Source organism: Salmo trutta, chromosome 1 (assembly GCF_901001165.1).
Source record: "Salmo trutta chromosome 1, fSalTru1.1, whole genome shotgun sequence".
Taxonomy (NCBI): Eukaryota; Metazoa; Chordata; class Actinopteri; order Salmoniformes; family Salmonidae; genus Salmo; species Salmo trutta.
In genome coordinates this window covers 57440098-57463946 of record NC_042957.1, presented here as the reverse complement: position 1 = coordinate 57463946, position 23849 = coordinate 57440098, and the positions used below count along the sequence as shown (strand labels likewise).

At 45.1% G+C, this 23849-nt stretch overlaps 2 protein-coding genes across 6 annotated transcripts; both read right to left on the bottom strand.

Moving 5' to 3' along the window:
- Positions 1 to 1252: 1252 nt before the first annotated feature.
- On the bottom strand, positions 1253 to 17828 carry LOC115202384 (glutamine-rich protein 2). 3 transcript variants are annotated; one of them, XM_029766516.1, is made up of 20 exons: positions 17056 to 17828; positions 13141 to 13245; positions 12662 to 12742; positions 12393 to 12506; positions 11529 to 12282; positions 11338 to 11423; positions 11119 to 11264; positions 10643 to 10748; positions 10134 to 10394; positions 9765 to 9887; positions 9569 to 9643; positions 8466 to 8630; positions 8070 to 8188; positions 5636 to 5701; positions 5402 to 5503; positions 4948 to 5178; positions 4543 to 4717; positions 4226 to 4337; positions 2858 to 2980; positions 1253 to 2628 (listed from the first exon to the last, which is right to left on the bottom strand). In XM_029766516.1, exons 1-20 carry the CDS (start codon positions 17446 to 17448, stop codon positions 2462 to 2464), a joined length of 3504 nt encoding a protein of 1167 aa, XP_029622376.1. In that variant the 5' UTR covers positions 17449 to 17828; the 3' UTR covers positions 1253 to 2461. The 3 variants fall into 3 exon arrangements, with proteins under 3 accessions (XP_029622376.1, XP_029622382.1, XP_029622389.1); XM_029766522.1 differs by having other exon boundaries at positions 2858 to 2977; XM_029766529.1 differs by lacking the exon at positions 4948 to 5178.
- Positions 17829 to 18077: 249 nt separating this feature from the next.
- Positions 18078 to 23612, bottom strand: mfsd11 (major facilitator superfamily domain containing 11). Of its 3 annotated transcripts, none has more exons than XM_029766425.1 (14): positions 23358 to 23612; positions 23036 to 23211; positions 22867 to 22922; positions 22317 to 22424; positions 22077 to 22156; positions 21878 to 21974; positions 21702 to 21760; positions 21335 to 21494; positions 20972 to 21012; positions 20809 to 20874; positions 20497 to 20622; positions 20172 to 20346; positions 19821 to 19956; positions 18078 to 19628 (listed from the first exon to the last, which is right to left on the bottom strand). In XM_029766425.1, exons 2-14 carry the CDS (start codon positions 23129 to 23131, stop codon positions 19467 to 19469), a joined length of 1362 nt encoding a protein of 453 aa, XP_029622285.1. In that variant the 5' UTR covers positions 23132 to 23211; positions 23358 to 23612; the 3' UTR covers positions 18078 to 19466. The 3 variants fall into 3 exon arrangements, with proteins under 3 accessions (XP_029622285.1, XP_029622303.1, XP_029622293.1); XM_029766443.1 differs by having other exon boundaries at positions 23396 to 23607; XM_029766433.1 differs by having other exon boundaries at positions 23036 to 23607.
- Between the last annotated feature and the right edge of the window lie 237 nt (positions 23613 to 23849).

The window sequence follows — 23849 nt, the reverse complement described above, 5'->3', positions numbered from 1 at the left end:
AACACATCATAGTAACTTTGCTTTTGAGATATTTTCTGTAAGGGAACCCCTTCATTAATATGACACTGCATAATACTATAGTAATCTATATATCCCTATAAATAGTGTGTCTATAGTACAAAGGAACAAGTAGGCCTATATAAGAGAGACAATAAACACACAGCGTGGCAGTTAATTGAGGAAGGATGTGGTTAGAACTGTGTATCCAGCCCAGTTAATGTGTTAAGTGTCTGAAACTGACGTGTGTCATAACAGCGTGGTTCACAAAATGTGCCTTCACAGTCGAATGATATGCATGTGATGGAGTTGTGTAAAACAGTACAGATATATTTACGTACCACAAGTAAAATTCATTGCAGACAGTCAATGAGTCAACATATGTTCGCATAACAGTTATATGGACATCATATGACACATACATCACATATTCCATGAAGGCCCATTTATCTTTGAAAACAAAGATACATCTACCAATGGAAATCTTATATTCAGATTAACTGCCTGTCTTAAATACTCTCCTGAAATACCTTTCAGTAGCATCATTACTCCTTAATACGTCCAAATGCTATGAAAGGGATCACTTATACTCAGTTTATTAGGTACATCACCTCGTTCACGAGTCAGGAGGCCGTGGCTTGCTATATAAAGCAGGCAGACAGGCATCCAGGAATTCAGTTACTGTTCGAATGAACATTAGAATGTGAAAAACGAGTGACCTAAGCGACTTTGAATGCACAACTCATTGGTCCTTGTCACAGATGGGATATTGCAGCAGACGACCACACCAGGTTCTACTCCTATCAGCTTAAAACAAGAAGAAGCAGCTCCAATTGTCACGCGATCACCAACACTGGACTATTGATGAGTGACAAAATGTTGCCTGGTTCGACGAATCCCGGTTCCTGTTGCGTCATGCTGATGGCAGAGTCAGGATTTGGTGTAAGCACATGAGTCCATGGCCCCATCCTGCCTGCTGTCAACGGTACAGGCTGGTGGCGGTGGTGCAATGGTGTGGGGAATGTGTTCCTGGCAGAGTTAGGTCCCTTGATACCAATTGAGCAACGTTTCCATGCCCTGAAGAATTCAGGCTATTCTAGAGGCAAAGGGAGGTCCGACCCGGTACTAGATGGGTGTACCTAATAAACTGGCATGGATAGAGATACATATACATGATATTTCTCATTGACACAAAATGTGTCTAAGCAGAGCCCCTGCTTCTAGGAAACTGTCACCCCGTTCCTCACTGACAGTACAGTTTGTCCTTTTAAGTTTATTCATTCATATTGTGTCCTGCATTCACACAGGCTTTTTGAACTGTGTCCCTCCCCCCGTGCCGCCCCGTGCCACGCCCCGGCCCACGGACAACTGCAGTAGAGTGCTGACATGGCGCTACGCTAAAAGTATGCTATGATACCCAATGCTGTGCCATGGTTAAAAATGATATGCTATGATACCCAATGCTGTGCCATGGTTAAAAATGATATGCTATGATAACCAATGCTGTGCCATGGTTAAAAATGATATGCTATGATACCCAATGCTGTGCCATGGTTAAAAATGATATGCTATGATACCCAATGCTGTGCCATGGTTAAAAATGATATGCTATGATACCCAATGCTGTGCCATGGTTAAAAATGATATGCTATGATAACCAATGCTGTGCCATGGTTAAAAATGGTATGCTATGATAACCATTGCTGTGCCATGGTTAAAAATGGTATGCTATGCCAGAGTGAGACACACATAGCTAACCCCCTTGTTTAAAACACAGACACCAGGAGACTGCTGTAACTGGACACAGGCACGGTGATATTTGAAGGGAACGCCATCTGGGCCGGTTTTACAACCCTGGCTGCTTTGCTTCCCCAATAGATGCAGGTGGCTGGCTACCATTGTTATGAGTCCACGACAGGGGTACATTTTTGTGGTAATGACAGCACGCATGAATGTCTTTCCTCTTAACATGTGATGGAACAACTTGAGACACTAATACAATGAATCAGACGTTACAGAAATTGGGTCTGTGAGAGGGAAGACATTTCAAGCCCTTAATGATACCGCTCTATAAGACCCTATATGTCAAATGAATTGCTCCATGGTGGTATTCTTCTGCATCCAAACAGTTTGGTATTTGAGGTCACCTGTCTGAAAGCTTCTCTATGAAGGTAATTGAAAATCAGGCATCATAAACCAAAATCGTAATGTAGCCACACGTAATGTAGCCACACTTGTAAAGCTACATTTTGGAAATGTGACTATTTTGTGACTCAGCTATTTTGTTGTATGGAAACAGTGTTCATATGTCCCAGAATGTGTTTTTCCATTACAATCCATAAATAACCTTCAGACTTGATTTTCACAACGTCTGTATGCTCCATTACAAAATGGAGACCAAGATACCCTCCTGCTGCTGTAAACGGTTTATTAAAATAAGGTGTGTGGGGCTCTCCATCGCCCCCTACAGGATGATGACAGGCTCTTCCTCTGACTGGCTCAGGTCCACGTGAAGCTCTAGATCTTGCTGCAGCAGCTCGCTGGTGGTGTCAGCATGGGACGAGCTCTGGGGAAGGGTAGCCTGGGACAGGCAGCCTAAAGAAGACATGGGCCGGTCCCGCACAGAGCTGCCTGAGAATGGGGGAGATAAAGGGAGGAAGGGGGGCAAGGGGGAAAGGTCAAGGGTTAGGGTTCAGGTGTCTGCTACAATCAACCTTAACAGCTGCACAGCAGCAATAGCAAAGAAGAATGCTATTTCCATGTGAGTGTTATTTCAGTACCATTCCATAGTAATCACTATTCCAGTTAGTGAAATTGGTTTATATGTTGCAAATGGGTAATGACGCTGATGTTGACCTACCTGAGCGGCTGCGCTGGGTCTTGGCACTCTGGGGTCGCACAGGGGTCACACAACCCGGCTCTGTGCAGCAAGGCTTCTGGAACTGGGAGCGCATGATCTTGTCTTTGTTCTTGCACATGCCTGCTGTCATTAAAACAACAACGTCACATCGCGGCCTTGACATGGGAATGACAGGACCCCACCACACCCATAGCCATACTGTACCTACACACCCATACCAGACATACACCTTCTTCCAAGTCTTGAGCAAAATACTCTTTCAATACTATTTTGACTCATTCAATGGTCTCATAAATTACTGGGAATCACAACACCAAATCCCAGGCATAAAACAGGACAGCACATCTCCCTCTTTCTTCCTACAGGGCTTGATTTGTATGATCAGATATTAAGGATATTAAGATAGAAATGATGGAATGCAAGCAGTGTTACCCCAGGTTCTATTTACAGTCTGTTACAGACACCAGGCCTGATCTTCTATAACATAGTAACATTGGGTTCTTTCCAGTGTGGAACACTATACCAACCAGAGCCCCTCCCCCAACCCCAGTGCAGCCCATTCTTATTGCTAACTCACTTCCTTAAACCCTCCTAAAATACTCCCTAGATTTAGGGAAGCTCCTCTCTCCTTCCCTAAATCTCCTCACCCTCGTCCTTCTCCAGACCCTCGTTCCTAATCCTTCATCATACACCACTTTAACACTGTATCCCTCCTCAAATTCTCATTCCCAACCAAACAGCCCACTTTCTTTCTCAACCCACCCCAACTTTTCAGTCTCCTCCCCATTCTCTCCTGACCCTTCACCTCCCACTTCCCCATGATGTCCCCCCTCACTCTTCCTCCACACACTCCACTTTACTCTTTATCTCTGCACCGCGAGCCCAACTCTGGACACATTGTCCAGGGAGCGAGAGAGAGGAAACAGGCTAAGGGCAGTTGGGCCTGGACAGAAGGCACAGTGTGATCATCATCTTAAGACGCGTTGTGTAACTGGGCCCTGGGGTGACAGTGAATCCTCGGAAGTGTGCTTCACTGTCAATGAGGAGTCCATATGGGCTGTCAGAACTGGAGTCTGGACCTCACCTCTCTCCCAGGCCCAGACCATGACAGCTGCCCACAGCATGCAGACATGTCACACTTAACATTAGGTGACTTTTTGGAGCGATGGCATAAAAATACAAAATGGACCAGTGGGAATAGTTTTACTGCACTGCAGTTGCTTGAATTGAGTAACATGAATTAAGTAGTCTATCTTTTGTTCACAATTGTCCAGATTCCATTTTCTTTTCAATACATGTAATTCCACTCTAAAAATACACAGTACTGTAGAGTAGAGCTGAATATAATCCCAGTCCAGAACCCTGTACCGTCTTTAGGAAAGATGGTGGGTAGTCTGGCATCCACAGTCTTGACCAATCTGGTTTTCAGGCGGCCCTTGTAGATATGTCCGTCCAATCCCAGGATGTCCACCTCCTCCGGCTGACCAATAGGCACAAGGACAAGGTCAAATATTTGCATACCTTACAACTGTCAAATACACCTCAAATATACTCTGTACTCAACATGATAACTTGTATAAATGGCTCAACAAACGTGATTGACCAGGTGTATTCCTATGGGCTGGCAGTGGTTTAGTTGTCTGTCAGTACAGTAACCCACAGTAGGTGAGGTTGCTCTCACTCACCTGAATGCGCAGTGGGGAGCCGGAGACGGGCGGTGTCTCCTCCTCAGCCTGGATGAAGTGGCTGATGTGCTGCAGGCGGGTGTAGCGGCGGTTGGGGTAGGTCACGGTGTGGCTGCCTCCACAGCTCCGAGACATGGCCAGGTAACTGTAGTCTGCCATCTCTGGGATGCGCTCGCTATGATGGACACAGGAGCGGAGGTTGAAGGTCGGAAGATAAACACTTCTAGAGGTTTTAAACAGACCTGACAATACAGTATTTATAGTTTGTAGGTAAATTGGGTCACCTTGCCTCCCTGACCCTTTTCTAAACCATGACAAAGCAATATGGACAACTTTTTGGTCCTTCCCCTGCTTCAATACATGTGCTCCCGGCTTCCCTGCCTGACCCTGGCCTAATTGACTCACTGCTTGGGCAGACTCTGGCTGGTCCTCTGCAGCGGGCTCAGGATGTGTGGATAGCGGGAGGGCCCGATCTCCCTCAGAGCCCCCTGGCTGTAGGTGCGCTCTGGGCCAGCTAGATGGCTCTGCACTCTCTCTATCTGCCTACACATCATGGTGTGGATCCTCTGCACCTGCATCATTGCCCTTTCGGAGCTGGCCATCTCAAAGTGGCTGTGGTTGGTTCCTGGCCTCAGGCTGAGATGGAGAGAGAGCTGGCTAATGTCAGACACTTGTAACTATGGAACACTTCTGACTGATCTAGCGTGGGTGTTAGGTATTTGGGGGTAAGATAAAGTTGACTACACTGTATATTGGATATTGGGACACTGGCACCCCCTGCTGGTTAAAATGGGGCCAAGTAAGAGTTTCAGTTGTGATGTTTGACGGAGATGTATAGAGTATGACTGTCTGCTCTCACCTTCTGCAGTGCTGGCGAACCTGCTCAAGCTCATAGATGGTGTACGGTCGGTTGGACTTGTGGGAGGGTAGGCCAGGAGTGGAGGGCACGGTGACCAAGTGCCTGTTGTCCAGTGGAGAGAGAGAAAGAAGAAAGAGAGGTAGGTGAATAAGCAGCACCACAATCCTATTATTTCAATTTCCACAATGTCTGTGTGCACTGTATAAAAATAGGACATTATTATCATTTACTTACGGTCCTGGGGTAAGCATATCGACTGGGCGGTCGCAGGAGATGCAGTGGAACCTTGCCACAAGTTGTCTATGAAAGGGACGTAACAAAGACAAATCAAAACCAAAGTTTATTGGTTGCATACACAGATTTGCAGGTGTTATAACAGGTGCAGCAAAATGCTTTTGTTTCTAGCTCCAACAGCGCAGTAGAATGTCTAGCAAATACAATACAAATACACAAATAATCAAGAAACAAACAAACAAACAAACAAGAAATGACAGAACGAGTCCAATTAACAATCCAGAGTAGATATATCAGAGGGAGCATGTGTCAGAATCCTGAATATAAATACGTGGTGTCATGACATGGCCCTCTTTGGGTACAACGAGCACCATCCCCCTCTCTCTGCACCATCCCCCTCTCTCTCTCACCACCTCTCTCTCTTCCCCTACACCCAGGCTCTGTTAGGCAAGTCCTAAATTCCTAGAGGAGTTCTCTCCTCATGGCCAGAGTATAGAGGGAGTGAGGTTCACAGGAGAACAAAGGAACCTCTTCCACATCACAGAACTTGAGAACTGAACAATGTCCATGTTTTGGAGAATGTCTACACGGTCGGGGAAGAATCCAGCAACGAACTGGTCTGTTTTGTACAATTTTGTGAAACTCATGAGAGACAATACAGCCACATTACCATAACTCTGTTTATACAAGAGTCTCAGTTGTGAGGCTTGCATCTAATTGTTGTATAAAATGAATGAGTAAAGATTAAAATATTTGTGAAATTATGTCATGTGATTTTAAACCGTTTAAAGAAAGAAACTCCAATTCCCTTTGGAGTTTAACTAAATCATTGGCCCGCCCCATGAGCACAGACATTGATCTGGCGTCATGGGACAGCCCCTTTCTACTGTTACGAATATAACCCCAACATGAAGAATTCCCTTCAGACCAGCTTACTCCGATTACCACGAGAGGGCGAAGGTTTGAGAGCAGACCAGCTTACCTCGATTACCACGAGAGGGCGAAGGTTTGAGAGTAGACCAGCTTACCTCTATTATCACGAGAGGGCTAAGGTTTGAGAGCAGACCAGCTTACCTCGATTACCACGAGAGGGCTAAGGTTTGAGAGCAGACCAGCTTACCTCGATTACCACGAGAGGGCTAAGGTTTGAGAGCAGACCAGCTTACCTCGATTACCACAAGAGGGCTAAGGTTTGAGAGCAGACCAGCTTACCTCGATTACCACGAGAGGGCTAAGGTTTGAGGAGAAACCATAAACCTGAGTATAAGCTACGGTTGTAATGGTTGTTGAAACTCTGAGACTATCGATACCGACAGAATAAGAGCAAATCTTTGATACTAATTACTAGTCTGCAGCTACGAATTCTATACCATTGAATGCGAAGGCCGACAACTGCCGAAACATCTATTCTATAACAACATTGCTGAATGTTACTCTGAACTATCCATTCTAACCACCAAAGAGAGAGGGCGGACAAACTCTCCAACAGAAAGACGGACGATCCCAACAGAGATCACGACGACACACTAAGCGTAATTATATATATTGATTGCAATTATTCTCGAATGAGTGAGCGTTCATGTATAAAGGATTAGCATTTCAATCAATGAATATGATTATCAAGTGTGTAGTGACTCTTTGCGTAATTCCCGCCTTTCTCAGTCTACACCCACTTCCCTTTTGTCCACCAAGCCGTAATACCGGTTTAGCCCCTATCATTTCCTTGTAACCATATCTACTTTGTTTGTTTGTTTGTTTGTTTGTTTGTTTGTTTGTTTGTTTGTTTGTATGTGCATTTCTGTGATTATTTAGTTAGTTAATAAATAAATTATTGAGACAATTGATGTATCGAGGATTCATAGTGAAGACTGGGTTCGTGCAGATAACCAACAATTTACGACGTTTGGAATGAGACTAACGTGAGGTAAAGAATAATTCATTAATTAGAAGACTAATTGATCAGATATTAAAATATCTGAAAGTTATATTAGGAAAATTATAACTTTGTAATCTAAATATTTTCCTTGGTGCCCCGACTTCCTAGTTGATTACATTTTACCTGATTATAATCACGTAACAATAATTACAGAGAATTGACTTGATAAACTAACAGTCATCAGTTTAATGATGCCAAAGACACGACAGTGGTGTGTATAGACAGTATATCATTTGGAAGGAAAATAGTGTGTACAATAGTAGGTATATTAGGATGCGCTATGAACAGAATACAGTATATACTGTACATACACAGTGAGTAAACAACAGTATACAAACAGATGATAGACATATAGACAGAATATAGACAGAGATAAAATGAACGCTAAACACAGGAAGACAATGAAGGCATCATCATGTAGAACTCCATAGAGGAACCTGGACTTATCCAGCCATCATCCCTCCTGGGCCTGGCTGTGACCAGTGACATGTGACTTACTTCCTGATGCCTGCAGCGTCGTCCTCCTTCGGGGCAGGCTGGGCCTGCAGCTGCTTACGGATGCTCTTCCAGCGGTCCTCTAGCTGCTTCTTCACAGGATCCAGCTCAATCCGGTCCAGCTACACAGATAGACAACAGATGTACTACAGGGATCCCAAAGATATAAACTACCACCAGACACTCCAGACAGACATTCCATGAGATTTTTACAAACAATGCTATCTGTCACTATAAACACGTTCGTAAAACACTTAAAAACTTGTGACATACAGACTTGTGAGATATATGTATTGGTGATAGCATAGTAATAACAGCAGAGCATGGTGCGTATCAATGGACATGTAGGCCTATTATAAAAACATCCATTTAGCAGGGTAACTTCCTGCTCAGTCCCACCTTGCACTCCATCTCGGTGGAGATTTTGTCGACGATTTTGTGCCAGTCCTGCTCCTGGCCGGTGATCTTGCTGAGCAGCTCCTGGAACATGGTGTTGAGCTCCTCTGTCATGGAGTCAAACTGCATGCGGCTCACCTTGGTCTCCAGGGCACGCTTGTCTGCTTTCTACAGGAGGAGAGGAGATGCAGTCAGGGCAATGGCAGTACTAGTGTGGGCTTGTAAGGGTTAGGTAAAACCTGTATGGACTTGTAAGGGTTAGGTGAAACCTGTATGGACTTGTAAGGGTTAGGTGAAACCTGTATGGACTTGTAAGGGTTAGGTGAAACCTGTATGGACTTGTAAGGGTTAGGTGAAACCTGTATGGACTTGTAGGGGTTAGGTGAAACCTGTATGGACTTGTAAGGGTTAGGTGAAACCTGCATGGACTTGTAAGGGTTAGGTGAAACCTGTATGGACTTGTAAGGGTTAGGTGAAACCTGCATGGACTTGTAAGGGTTAGGTGAAACCTGTATGGACTTGTAAGGGTTAGGTGAAACCTGCATGGACTTGTAAGGGTTAGGTGAAACCTGTATGGACTTGTAAGGGTTAGGTGAAACCTGTATGGACTTGTAGGGGTTAGGTGAAACCTGTATGGACTTGTAAGGGTTAGGTGAAACCTGTATGGACTTGTAGGGGTTAGGTGAAACCTGTATGGACTTGTAAGGGTTAGGTGAAACCTGTATGGACTTGTAGGGGTTAGGTGAAACCTGTATGGACTTGTAAGGGTTAGGTGAAACCTGTATGGACTTGTAGGGGTTAGGTGAAACCTGTATGGACTTGTAGGGGTTAGGTGAAACCTGTATGGACTTGTAGGGATAAATACACATGTGTATGAACTTGTGTATGGACACGTATGGGCTTGTGGTGACTTGTATGGCCTTGGTAGGGTTTAGCATGGACTGGTACAGGTGAACTTGAGCATGTTGGGATTTGTAGGTACCCCTATGGTCTTGAACGGACTTGTGGAAGCTCGTCTAAACTAACAACTTGTGAGAGTTCACCTGAGATGAGTAAAACACACTGAGGGAAAGCTAAACTATGCCATGTTGTGGTGAGAGACTCACGATTTCAATCTCCATCTCCACAAGCTCTTTGTCAGCTTTCTTCTCATCCAGTTCTTCCATGGACTTGTACAGATGCTGTGACAGAAAGACATTACTGAGAATCCTCTTTCTGTGGCTTGGAACAGAAGTACAGCATGGAGCGTCTCCTATTCCCCTATGGGCCTCCCCCTGCTGCAGCCCTCCCTCCCAGACTCACGTCGATGTGGACCTGTTTCTGGCTGTGCTCCTCAATCAGGTGGTTGGCTGTGCCGTGGAGCTTCTCACACTCAGCCTGCAGCTGCATGATGGCTCCCTGAACGTCATTCATCAGCTCCGAGCTCTGGCAGAAACAACACAGAGAGACAGGGTTCTATATGTGTAATACACAGCCATGGCCCCGCTGCCATGGAGCACGCTGGCACTGACACACTCCTTTCCCTTAACACACTGCTGCCCTGCTAGAGCTTCCCTTACATATCATCTCTAAACGTATCCCTCCCTCAGGGTTCAACATAACAGACCCATTATTTAATTTAAACCCTTTCTTATTCTGTTTCATCCTCTATCCTGGCCCTGCCTATAGTACCTCTGCTCCAGGTCTGCCTCCTCCCTGCTGATTCATGAATCTGCTAACCAGGCCCTGCAGATTCTCATAGCGCTGGAACAGCTGGCTGACCTTCCTGCTCACGTCTACAGAGCAGGAGGGACACGTGGAGCCTTGCTGCCCGCCTGCCTGACCGCTGCCCTGGCCCTGCTCTGACCCCTGGGGCTCCTGCTGGAGGCTCTGGGAGAGCAGCGAGGAGGAGGATGCCATCATGTCCTCCAGCATGCCTCGCAGGTTGTCCATCTGCGGTGAGAGGGCATTGTGAGGGCCATGTTGGGGCCACCAGGGGCCACTAGCTGCTACATTATGGATGATGCTGTCTCAGCTATATTCTACAGTTGAAGGTTTTACACTCTGGTGTTAGACCTGATAGTGTATTCAAATGTCTATACGCACTGGAATATGTCTGTCTGTCTGTCTGTCTGTCTGTCTGTCTGTCTGTCTGTCTGTCTGTCTGTCTGTCTGTCTGTCTGTCTGTCTGTCTGTCTAACCTGATCCTGTAGCTGTCTGTCTTTCTTGGTCTTCTGCTCAGCCTTGGCTGAGGTGTTCTCAGTCTTCAGCAGTAGCACCTCTTCCTCAACTTTCTGCACTGCGTTCCTGAACACAGAGTGGTGGAACAGGAGCACCAGGCCATGAGGAGCAGGCCACCACCTCTCTTCCAATGGAAAACTACCACATCTCAACTGGCCATAAAACTGCTGAGGGAAGAATGGCTCGTAATAATGTCCGGAACAGAGCAAATGGAATGGCATTAAACACCTGGAAACCATGTATTTGATGTATTTCATACCATTCCACTGATTCCACTCCAGTAGTTACCACGAGCCCGTTCTCCCCAATTAAGGTACCGCCAACCTCCTGTGTTACAAATTACTTAGACTACCAAATGATATCAAATGTAGTTTCCATAATAAACTATCTATCATTTCTATTTAGCCTTCCTGTGTGCTCCTGTGTTGTTGTTTACCTGAGGTATAATATCTGCAGTCTGAGCTGTCCTTGCATAGGAGAGTCAGAGGAGTCCTCACTGTCTGACCCTTTGGCTGTTTCTGAGCCTCCCTCTGAGCCCTGAACTGTTCCTATGTTCAGAATCAGCTGCTCCAGTTGTCCCAGCTACGACAGGGACATGGGGTCATCAACAATGTGTGTGTGTGTGTGTGTGCGTGCGTACATCTTCCTCGCTCACCTTGGCTCTGTCACCCATCAGGCTGTCGACCAGAACTCTCAGATGATTCAGTTGATCCAACAGTTTGTCTGGCACATCCCTGTCACCTACACATTCAGGACAAAAATGGTCATCCCACACAAAAGACATCATTCAGTAAAAGAAAACATAGAATAGCCATGCACTATCCAATCTCCACATTGTTATCTTACCCATGTCAGTGAGGAGCTCCCGGAGGTGCTGGAGCTGGGCCTGGTCAGCCTTGCCTGCTTCCAGCAGCTCTACTCTGGTCTCCAGGGTGTTGTGTCTCTCCCTGAGCCTGCCCACGTCCCTCAGGGCCTCCACTGTCTCTGGGTAACGCTCTGCCCCGCTAGCCACACGAGACAGGGGTTTGCTGCCCACCATCAGAGCTCCATCAGAGAGGGACTGCTGGGGCAGCACCCCCCCATGCTGGCTGGCAGTGACAGTGCCAGGAGTGAAGGCAGCAGCCACATCAGAGAGGGACTGCTGGGGCAGCGCCCCCCCATGCTGGCTGGCAGTGACAGTGCCAGGAGTGAAGGAGGCAGCCACATCAGAGAGGGACTGCTGGGGCAGCGCCCCCCCATGCTGGCTGGCAGTGACAGTAACAGGAGTGAAGGCAGCAGCCACATCAGAGAGGGACTGCTGGGGCAGCGCCCCCCCATGCTGGCTGGCAGTGACAGTAACAGGAGTGAAGGCAGCAGCTCCATCAGAGAGGGACTGCTGGGGCAGCGCCCCCCCATGCTGGCTGGCAGTGACAGTGCCAGGAGTGAAGGCAGCAGCCACATCAGAGAGGGACTGCTGGGGCAGCGCCCCCCCATGCTGGCTGGCAGTGACAGTAACAGGAGTGAAGGCAGCAGCTCCAGTGTTGGCATTGACTGAGGCGCTGAAAGGAGTCATGGTGGTCATGACAACTGATGTGGGGACAGGGACTGAGTGCCTGATTTCCTATTGGAGAAATAGCTACCATCAACACAAAGCTAATGTCTATTCCTATGTCTTGTATATGATTGCTTGATAAAGGAATCTCGCTCTTTCATGCAAGACATAAGACATGCCTTTTGCAGATTCTGTTGCTCGCTAACCAAGGTGGTCTGCATGATGTCCCAGGTCACACACTGGATGAGCTCGTCTGGGTCTGGGTAACGCCCAACTCTGTCCTGCAGCTCTTTCTGTGATAGAGAGAAGACAAGAAGGAGAGGAAGTCATGATTAACCTCTTTTTACTAGAGTTAGCTACTACAGTACTATACTATTGTTTGTCTCCTCTTAACAATATAGCATATCATTTTTGAGCTTGGAAAGTAGTCTCCTCAGTTCCAACTCACGGTGGCAGAGTCCAGGTTGTCCAGTCGGTGGCAGTACTGTTCCACTTCGTTGATTCTGTCAACCAGCTCACTCATATTCAGCTGGAACCCAAAAACACCCAGAGCAACGTCATGCTACCAGATGGAAACAGATATGTAGGATGATCCCTATTATCCTCACTCTATTGTTGGGGTGAGTGACAGGCCAGGTTGCCAGAGATAAGCTGTGGCTCTTTGATGCTGTTGCCCTCTGTATGACTCCATGTCCCCTACAGAGAGTGATGGGGGGAGGGGACCAGGGCCAGGGCGGATCGGGCTCTACATGACGCTATATTTCACCACTGTGTGGGGTGGTGAAATGGAGAAGGATTCCCTAGTGATGAGCACTGGGTATATCCCCTACTGTAGATTAATGAGGGAGATGAGCAAGGTTGCCAAATGTTGTCTGTCTGCAATCCCTCCTCACTATGAGGGTTTGCCAGTATGGATGTGTGTCTGACCTGGTTGAGTTGGTTCTGGAGGCTCTTGACCTCTTTCTTTAGGTCGTCTCTGGACTCCTTCAGGTCCTGGATCTCCTTCAGCAGATCCTGGATCAGCGACATAGACTGGAAACACAACAGAGTGTGTTCGAAGGACTCAAAGCTCAAAGAACCTCACTTCGCTGGTCAGATCACTTAACACAATCATTACTTTTTGTCAGTTTCTGTTATAATGACTGAATCGTAGGCTATAGAAATAAAGAGGGTCGCACATGCGATATATAAGCTCCCAGTAATGTATTGGGTAAACCTCCAACATTTCGGCATCACTGTGCCTTATTCAGGGTGAATCAACACGCATGGTGATCTCTTTGCATTAGGTCTAAAGCTTTTTCACAGCCTCTTCATGCCCAAAACACTTGAAACTGATCTCTAATCTCCCAAAGTAAGACTCTGTGAAACTTTGAAGCGGTCAGGGGACTCATTAAGGTAGAAATCCCCCTGACGAAAGCCATATACATGGCTATTCCCCTGGCTACTTCCTTTGAAGATCAGTAGGAAGATCCTAAACCCCTTCATTTAGGAGGGATCCCAAAACCCCTCTCCGTGGCTCCATCCAGTTGACATTTCACCCCAAGGGAGGTTACCAGGACACCACCATCCATATGCAGTAGATGAGATACACCAGCTGTTACAAAGCAGCGGTAGGACCTGTCTGTCTCCAGATAATCCATGTTTTTCAGAGTACATAACCCCTGCTCATATGGAACCACTCCACTCTCTAACACAGCTGAGGCCTTGTTGACAGAGTAAACCCACACATTTGCTCTGGGTGTTGCAAATTAGAAATAGCTTGTGTTTACTAAGCCAAGTTGAAACAGGTGGCTTTGAACGTATTGACCAGAGTTCCGGTGGGTTTTTCTAATGCACCCAGACATGAAATGACGCATAGCGACCCCACTGAGCTGCACAGGCCGTCAAACAATTGGCTGAATAACTAATAGGTTGTTAAGTGAGCTGTAAACGTGGAAGTGATATATGACCTGCGCGTATGGAATTTCTGGAGGAGACCACCTTTTCATTGATCGCCTCAAGCATCTCAGAGACATGAGATTAGGCAAAACATGATCAAATCTTGTAAGCAGGACATACACTAGAATATTCTAACCTGGCAACCAACCCAACTCCTAATGACAAACAGAGAGACAATCAACTGTATCCGTCACATTTTGATGAGTGGGTCCAGGGTATGGTTCATTTCCTATAAGATTCCTATGACCCTTTACAAGCTCCTCGTGAGGCTGATTGGACATATTGAGTTCACAGGAAATTATGATAATTGCCTACATCAGCAAACAGTAGGCAAAATGTATGCATCGTCCTATTCCCTCAAAGGAGCTGGGCTCCCTAACCAGGGGACGTCCGCAACCGTATCTTCCTCTGACACAATGTCCCTAGTACTCTGTTTGTTTGTCTGTGAGGATGTTGTTTGGACAGAGTGCCCAACCTCCTTCCTGTTTCTGCCACAACATCTGGGTCAGCATCACCCACAAGTCTGTTGCAAATGGTAACGGACAGGACAACATAAATACAAGCCCCTTCTGACAACAAGCAAAACTCCAGTACAAGGGGTAGGAAATGAGTAACTAACATAACATAAGTACACTGACTTTTACTGTCCCAACGATAAGGAAGTTATTTGCGATTGGGAAGATAGACATCCACTCTACCTCCCTGTTACTCTTTAGTCAGCCATTAACTAAGATGGCCGGTGGCCTGGAATCCTTCCACGCCACTGTGAACACAGAGCGCCACTCAGGCAGACTTTTCGCTACCCTCTCAGATCTAGGACATGTACCCTGTGGGGTCACAGCGGAGCACACCTTTATCAACCACAACAATCCCCTGATAACCTCTGCCATGGGTTAAGAAGAAAGAGACCCTGGTTAAGGGCCTGTATGCAGGAAATACAATATACTGCTATGAGTTGTGAGGCAGAAACTGATGGACATTGTGTCTTAGTTTGGTCTTCAGGGATATGGCAGACAGGGCCAGAGAAGGCCAGACAGGGCCAGCGAGGGCCAGAGGTCCAGACAGGTCCAGACAGGGCCAGCGGATACTGGTACTGACCCACAGCAGAGGATTTTCAGAGGCACCTTCGCCTGTACCCACTGGCTGTCCCTCCCTCATATCACCTGAGTGTTAACTGGGCAGGTCTGGGCAACATCAGTGAAGATTGCGCAGGACTTAGCTATCTTTTATCTTCCTACTTGCTTTATTTACACAGACTGTCATGTCTCTATCAGTGTCCATATTTCAAACTCATTTCAGATGACAGCAGAGATACAGTTCAGAGTGTGGTATGAAGTACTGGACCGACACTGATTCTAAATTATGTACACCCCAGGAGGTTGGTGGCACCTTAATTGGGGAGGACGGGCTTGTGGTAATGGCTGGAGCTGAATAGGTGGAATGGTTTCAAACACATCAAACATATGGAAACCACATATTTGACTCCGTTCCATTAATTCCATTCCAGCCATTACAATGAGCCGTCCCCTCTCAGCAGCCTCCCCTAGTGATCTGTACTACTCAGCTATTCAATTTTGTTCCACAGCGAACACAGGAGTGGTGCTTATCTTTGGGGAGTGGCCTTTCCTTTGGAAACTGGAACAGAGACACAGCGAGGTCATTTGAGAAGACAGTGTGGTGCCCATCACCTATTGTGCTGTGCTCTGTCATCAATATCCTTATCCAGTGTTGAGTGTTCTGAAATGCTCACCATTCACCACACAGACAGGCCCCCAGCTGTGGAACAGGGCTTTGATGAGCAAGCACTCAAGGACTTAATACAGATAAGAGGGGCTGAATCACTTGCCAGCAGCATATCCCCCTGCATTCTACTGCTGGCTTGCCTCAGAAACTAGGTAGTTGGTCCTGGTCGGTACCTGGATTGGAGACAGAATGCTGCTGGTGTAACAGTATAGCTTCCGTCCCTCTCCTCGCCCCTACCTGGGCTCGAACCAGGGACCCTCTGCACACATCAACAACTGACACCCACGAAGCATCGTTACCCATCGCGCCAAAAGCCGCGGCCCTTGCAGAACAAGGGGAACAACTACTTCAAGGACTCAGAGCGAGTGACGTCACCGATTGAAACACTATTAGCGTGCACCCTGCTAACTAGCTAGCTATTTCACATCGGTTACACTGGAAGGCCAATAGGTGGTACTCTTCCCTCTGGTCTAAGGAAATTCCAGTGCCCCAGGGCTGTCTTTCAGTGCCCCAGGGCTGTCTTTCAGTGCCCCAGGGCTGTCTTTCAGTGCCCCAGGGCTGTCTTTCAGTGTCCTGACTCTGTGGTCACTAAAGATCCCATGGCATTTATCGTATGAGTAGGGGTGTTAACCCCGGTGTTGTGGCTAAATTCCCAATCTGGCCCTCATACCATCATGGCCACCTAATCATCCCTAGCTTCCAATTGGCTCATTCGTGCCCACTCCTCCCAACTTTAACTCTTCCCCATGTCGTTGCTGTAAGATAATATGTTAGTCAATTTACCTGGTAAAATAAGGGTCAATAAATAAACCTCAGACTCTAACATCTGTCACAAGATGGATGTTTAGTCTAGAATACCCAGTGGAACTGTAATGTAAATCCTATTTCTTGACTGTTATGGCCATTTTTCTTTGACCACAAAAATGTTTTGGGACAGATTCCCCAAAATGATTTGGCGCCTATCTTACGACAAGCAAAATTGTGCATCACAGACAAATCAAAGTTTCAACACAGTTTTGACTGTTGATCAAGCACTGCCACAGCAGCAGTGTTCAACTTTCACCTGTCCTCGCATAACATTATTTCAATTTATAATACAATTATAACTCAGCGATGACAGTGTGATTTTAATAATTACATTTTGAGGAGAGCCTGTCTCACCTTGGACACGCCGTCCTCACTCGCCTGAGCCTTGCGGCGGAGCTGCATCAGCTGCCACAAGTCGTTGACCGGTGTTGTGGTTGAGGCAGTGCGGCTCAGAAGATCTGTACCGCTAGGAAGCTTCTCCAGCGCGGCCATCTGTCTCTCTATCTGCCGAAGTTTGTCTTCTATGTGATGGTACGGGCTAGAGGACTTGGTCAGATGCGCCACAGTGCCATGGGGCTCCTGTGGCGTGGTATCCTGCTCTCTCCAGCCGGTGGTCACATTTTGGATTTTCAGGTGTCCCAGGATAGCGTGTAGGAGGGTATGCAACGCATTGAAGTTGACAGCTCCAACTTCAGGTGTCCCGATCGACAGGTTCACCAAATCGAACAAACTAATGTCAGCTGACATTTTGTGTCACACTACTTTTGAGTTAATGTTATTAAAAAGTATTTACGAGGGATATGAAAGATATATCTTCTTCCAATATTGCCATCTTAGTTTGTAAAAATTCAACGCCAGAATGATTCAATTAAACAACATAAGATAAAAAAAACGACAGAATCGAACGCAATTTTTTTTTGAAATGTCAAATTATAGAACAAAAATACTCTTTGATTCTTCTGTACTAAATAAAAAGTGTCTGTAAATTAGAATAAAATGTTCCCTAGACAGTTAATTTTCAACACCTTTTCGTTGCTACTCAATCTCGGTTGTTTCTTATTCCAATGCCATTTCTAACCTTGTTTTAGAAATTGGTTCAATTTGGTTCTAATCTCTCACGCCTTCCATAGAACCGTATTGGACGTAACAATGACAGTGAGTACAGTTCTCTTTTGTGATTGGATGTAGCCTCCTCCCATTACACAATAATTGCGTCCCACATTGTGACTCACAGCGTCCCTGGTTGCTGAGCAACAAGGCAGAGGCGGGCATCAAATCCTCATCAGGTAGGACAAAGGTTGTGTTGTTGAGAAAGTATGCAAAGCATCACCTGTTCTCACCCCAGGTATACAAAAAGGAGCATACAGACACGAAAAAAGGCTCAAAATAGCAATTTTATAATAATAAATTTTTTTTTAAAAAGCGTGCATATCCTGGTGCCTTTCTAAGTAACTACATTCAAGTATAAAATCTAGTTCATAATCGAAAACACAGTTTATTCCCTCAAAATCCTATTGATTGCCTCACATCCAATAGCTCTGGCTCTGAACAATCTTCAAACTCAGTTTTTCATGTGTCACAGAACTGAACTCTACATTAAGCAATCCACACAATGAATTAAATGATTCATGAATTAGACTATACATTTTTGGCAAGGAGGAGCACAAACACTGTAAACAGTTTGTGACCTCAATCGAAATTGCATGATGAAAATGTAGAACAAAAAATGCTTGATGTTTGCAGAGTGCAAAGGCCATTGTTTCAATGTGAGTTCTAAATAAAACCATAGCCTTATAAACTTATAAGCTCAAGAGTTCTTCAATGTGACATTTTAACAGAGCAATATAACCTAGAGCAGTTTAGACATAAAAATTCTGGTCTACATTTTGTAATTCACCATTCATCCTCAATACACTATCTATGGCCTTTTGGATCCCACTTTTGACAAAACCTATGGAATACTACAGATACTCTGAAAGTGTGATGCAAATATTGACAAAGAAATAACATTTAGAGCATTGATCAACAATTTCGTACAGATATCACTATAACAAATCATTTAAATTGCAATAAGCTAGTGTATATGCGTCTTGATAATTTCTCCCTTTCTGACAAATGCCATCTTTCAAGAAATCTAGATGCAGTGGAGTCCTGATAAATGCAATGGCTTGGGAGTGTTCTAAATGTGTATACTAAACCTGAGCATGCAGAAGTGAAAAGTGTATTTGAACTGATAAACTGTACTGCATGTAAACAGAGTTTGTACATATCCAATGTGCGCTTATCAAGAATCGACTGTACTACGTTTTCTTCTTCTATCAAATTGAAGTAGTATAATAAGATTGATGTTGAGACTGGAAACCTTGGTAGGAATAGCAGTCTAGCCAAACCTTAGTCAATGACTACTGCACATTGAAACCAACCAGCTGAACATCTACATGAAGACAGAAGCACAGTGAATGACATTGAACATGAAAATAAAGGCTCCTCTGTGCACAACTGATTCACTCCAAGTAATGTAAAATATACAGTATTTAAGTGTATCTTCCACTTGAAAGGCAAAAATCAAAAGAGCTGTGAATGACTGTGCTAAAACAGTGTTACTAGTCTCTGCTTATTGGGGCTGAGGTGGGCCAGTCAAACTGTCAGTTGAAGGATTCCAAAGGATAGCTAGGTTGATAGGAAGGTGTTATACCGACTCTTCCCCAGATGACCCGTCCAGCTGTGAATAGCTCCTCCCACCGACCCCCTCCTCCCATAGGTTGTCATATGCTGTCATAGTCAGTGTCCCGTCGGCTGGAGACCACCACCCACTCAGCCACGAAGAAGGATAGCGTGCCCAGGAAGCCCACCACAACCATGATGAGCAGCTGCCAGTGCAGCAGGAGATAGTTACTGTAGAAGAAGGCCAGGGCTGCAGTGATGGACTGTGGAGGACAAGAGCACCAAGTTACACCACTGTAATACAGCAACTGTGGTTAGCAAGTATGTGGAATCATCAAGGGATATACCAAGCAAATAGCTCAATGTTATATTTCTTCAAATCATTCAGAGTAATACATTATCACCATAGATAGCAAACCATATCGTGTGTGTAGGCCTAACAGATATCAATGTACCTGGACAAACTTGAAAACGGCAAAGGCAGGAGCGCTGTCCTCCCGGAACATGAATCCCACAATGCTCAGCAGTTGGGTGTTGAAGCAGCTGTCCCCCAGGCCCAGCAGGAAGCTGCACAGCAGAGCCACCTCAACACTGAACAAACAACACAACAAGTTAATACAGACATGAAACCTTACACAATCTGCAGTAACCTGATAGAGTTCAAATGCAATTATGAACTACTGCTACACTTAACATAATGCTCATGTCCTGACCTGCTGTATTCTTATGCAAAGTACATGGAATTGTTGTAATAGTAATCAATAGTCATTGTTTTATGGGCCAACTGAGTAAGCCCTGCTGTGTACCTGGGGGTGATGTATGCCTGTAGGTGTGTGCCCTCTTCTGGGGCAATAGGGGCATCACTGGCGATGTTCAAGAAGATCAGGTAAAAGGCCACGAAGTGAGTGATCAGCCCCAGCAGCACGACCGGGTTCCTCCCAAACCGGTTGCACTTGTTCAGCATCCCAAACACGCCCCCTCCTGGACAAACAGAGACACAGCAAAAACAGAAGCGTTGACTTCCTCGAATCATCAGTCCCTTCCTGTCAACCACTTTATCTGCTTTCCAAACCTCACGTGTATCATGTGATCTGAAACAGCACTGAAGATAAAAAAATGACTTTGACTCACCCAGGATCTCTCCCAGGCCAATGAAAATGCCAGAGAGTCCGATCAGACTCTTAGCATCGTCCCCAAATTGAGTCATGGCTCCTATACATGTCCCATATACCCCGCTGTAAAATGTCAACTCTAGGCCTGAAGGTGGAGAAGGAGCAAGAGTTACACACATAGAACCTATGGTTACGCATTTAAACATACTCAATGTCAATTGAATATGCATCCGTTTATATTTCTATACTAGCATCCACTGAAAGAAGTTCATGTTGGAAATAGCCCCCCCCAAAAAAAAAAAATTTGATTAATTGGAATGAATTTGCCCACCTGTGTATGCTATGGAGATACTCAGCAGTAGCATCTCTTTAGTGACAGACAACTGCAACGCTTTCTCTGTAAGAAGAGGGCACATATCAGTCAGCTGAGCTCTGGGCCTTTGTTGCTGACATGACAGATTGAAGTAAGACGCAACCAATGAACTCTGACTCACTGAAAGCATCCAGAGCCTGGGAACCGAGACCTGGAGTCGCTCTGCAAGGAAGAGAAATCCATAAATAAACTTAAGTACAGCCTTTCCAGACATAAAGGAATATTGGATTATCCAGATTCAACCCAGGCCTATGGAGGAATACAAAGTACCTTACATAAAACAGCAGGTACAGAATGCACAAACACCATTTGTATGGCATATCTATTAGTATATCACTATTTCACATGTGTATGTATGCATGACAACATGCATGATTCTGGTCAATAAAAGGGTAGATAAGGAAAAATTTTCTTGTGCTAGTTTACTCTAACGTTAGACCTAGACCATGTTTTCCATCCCAGCCTGTCTGCAGACTGCACTCACACGACGATAGAGGCGCTCTCTGTGGACTCAGTCTGTAGCAGTGACTCAGACGCCTCGGAGGGTGTGGCCTCAGGCTCCGGCTTCTGGATCAGGAAGAACAGAAAGCTGCCCACCAGGCTGATGACCGTGAGAGAGATGAAAACCGTCTGGCGATCCTTGTCTAGACACACACACATCACACACACACCACACAGCACGCGTCAGCAACTTATGGCCAAAATGAGATTTCCTCATTGTGTCAAGGGAACTTAGGGAATGCTAGATACTATAAAAAGGAAAGGGGAAAGGACTCATGAATCTAAGTAGAATACATTCAAAAGATATCTACATTGTTATAGTAAAAAGTTAACCAAAACTGATGACATACCTGATATGTGAACATGGCCATGCCAGGCAAAATAAATATACATGTTTCCAAAGAATAAGCTGCAAAATGGGATAGATACATGTTAGGCAGTCCAACACCATGGATTCAGTACCAGAGTAAAAAAGCTGTGGTAAACAGTGATGCAATCAATACAGTTATGCTGATAAAAGAAGTACCTGAACTGTAGCAAGGCCCAGAAAATACCACTGTTCCTGCCGATGGTGGCATCTGTAGAGTTGATGGTGAGTAGGTTCCCCTGAGCTGTCCACAATACTAGGCCACAGATGGAAAGAGATTGAAAGAATAAAAAGAGGGTTATGTGTTGATAGGAAATACAAGTCGTTAATTCTCAAGTAAGAATAACAGTCTTCTTACTTGCAGCCGCTATTCCAACAACTACAGACGCCGTGTAGAAGCTCCAAGTGTAGGGGTGGATGAACATTGCAATGTATCCACTGATGGAAATAAAACATTGGACAGTGTTAACATCACAAATAAGCTAATGAAAACAAGTTCTTTATGCACACTCAGGGAGAATAGATAAATAAACAGTTCTGTAAACAGGTATAGGCTACAGTGGGTTGATTTATAGAAAGGTCAAAAGAGTGTGCTCACCTGTATACTAGTCCACTAAAGAACATGGACAACTGGGGGCCTATAACAGCCACTACTGAGGGAGCAATCAGGTTGGATGCAGAGAAAACTCCATAGATGATGGCCATGCTACATGTAAAGACACGTGTAAAAGTGAATTAGATGATATTGCGCCAATGTAATACCACTATTCATAGAAAATGTTAGCAACATGGCTACAAGTGCAGGCATTTTATTCAATAAGGATGTGTTTGAATAAAAAAAAAGCCTGGTGTTTGCCTGCCACGGGTGGTGTCATTAAGATGTCCATAAAGGCCAACAGCAGCAATTAAATCACAGATGAGGCCCTACATCACCATAGTCATATGCATGTTATTTACGAAATACCTCAGGAAACTGGGATAGTGTAGAGAACTGAAAGTCAACTTTGTTGCATAAACTGGGCAGATTCAATTACTTACCTTTGGAGACCTCTTTGAGAGAGAGAGACAGGATTACAATTTTCCAACAGTTCTAATCTATACCATAGGAGCCGCATAGGTCACAGTATTTCAGCATCACAATGAATTACCTTGTGTATCCACTCCCATGGAATTCAGTGCTGTTGAAACTCTTGATCACAGTTTGCTGAAAAAGCATGAGACATAAACAATTGACAGCATCAATATTAACTTCCCCTGTAGGTTCCCTACAGTTGTGTGGCTTGAATTTGTATGTATCATTTGTCAGTTCAACCATACCTCTATATTGCCGCATGTTTGGAAAGCAGTGAACATGAACATAAATCCAAAACCCAGGATTATGATGTTCAATAGTGTCTTTCCCTCTGGACCCATGCTTGCTGCAGGGTGTCACTGTAATATTACTTGACGAAATGGGTTAGTTAAAAAAACCTCTGAAGGGGTCCACAGCTCATCTGAAGAAAAGAAAAACAGAATCAAAACAACCTTGGTGACAAAACTGTAGAAAGGATGCTATGCTATGAATATGAGCTATTGTCAAGACAATACATATCTAGGTAGATCTGCTACCAAATAATCACTATAGTAAGTATTTCCTTGCTTTTGTCTGTTTAGCCACTTGAGAAGAGAACAATTGACCGAGTCGGGTGCTGCACTGTATAGTCCTTGTTTGTGCAAGCTACATAGTTAGCAAACCAATAACGACTTGTGGAGATACCAGATGGACTCAAATCCTAGAAAGAATCCAACAATAATGTACTAGGCTACGACCCTTTTCTCCCGACTAGCTTAAAAATGGTCTTTGAATATTTTTCAGTGAGTGACCAAAACTGTTCGTCATGTGAGATAGTCAGCTGACATTTCAAGGCGTACAACCCAAAGCCCACTGGGAAACTGAGTTTATTTGCTATAGTCTGACGTCAATCTCCTTTCCGGGTCAAAAAATTAAAACATTACTAAATTGAAAGTATTTTCCATTTGTGTCCCATCCGAGTTATTTGTATATAATATAATATGTTTTGGTGAATTGAATTAAGATTTAAAAATGTGTAATTTGAAGGTGTGTTGCTTTTCCCTCCAAATAAATACGCAG

What these genes read in the sequence shown, in the direction of transcription:
- LOC115202384 (XM_029766516.1), bottom strand. Translation starts at nt 17,448, where the DNA reads ATGTCAGCTGACATTAGTTTGTTCGATTTGGTGAACCTGTCGATCGGG. An exon ending in AGCAACAGAATCTGCAAAAG is followed by an intron (nt 12,283 to 12,392) that starts GCATGTCTTATG and finishes TTTCTCCAATAG; the next exon opens with GAAATCAGGCACTCAGTCCC. An exon ending in AGAAACAGGTCCACATCGAC is followed by an intron (nt 9,644 to 9,764) that starts GTGAGTCTGGGA and finishes TTTCTGTCACAG; the next exon opens with CATCTGTACAAGTCCATGGA.
- mfsd11 (XM_029766425.1), bottom strand. Translation starts at nt 23,131, where the DNA reads ATGGGTCCAGAGGGAAAGACACTATTGAACATCATAATCCTGGGTTTT. An exon ending in TGTTGGAATAGCGGCTGCAA is followed by an intron (nt 21,975 to 22,076) that starts GTAAGAAGACTG and finishes TCTGTGGCCTAG; the next exon opens with TATTGTGGACAGCTCAGGGG. An exon ending in TATCTCCATAGCATACACAG is followed by an intron (nt 20,623 to 20,808) that starts GTGGGCAAATTC and finishes CTCCACCTTCAG; the next exon opens with GCCTAGAGTTGACATTTTAC.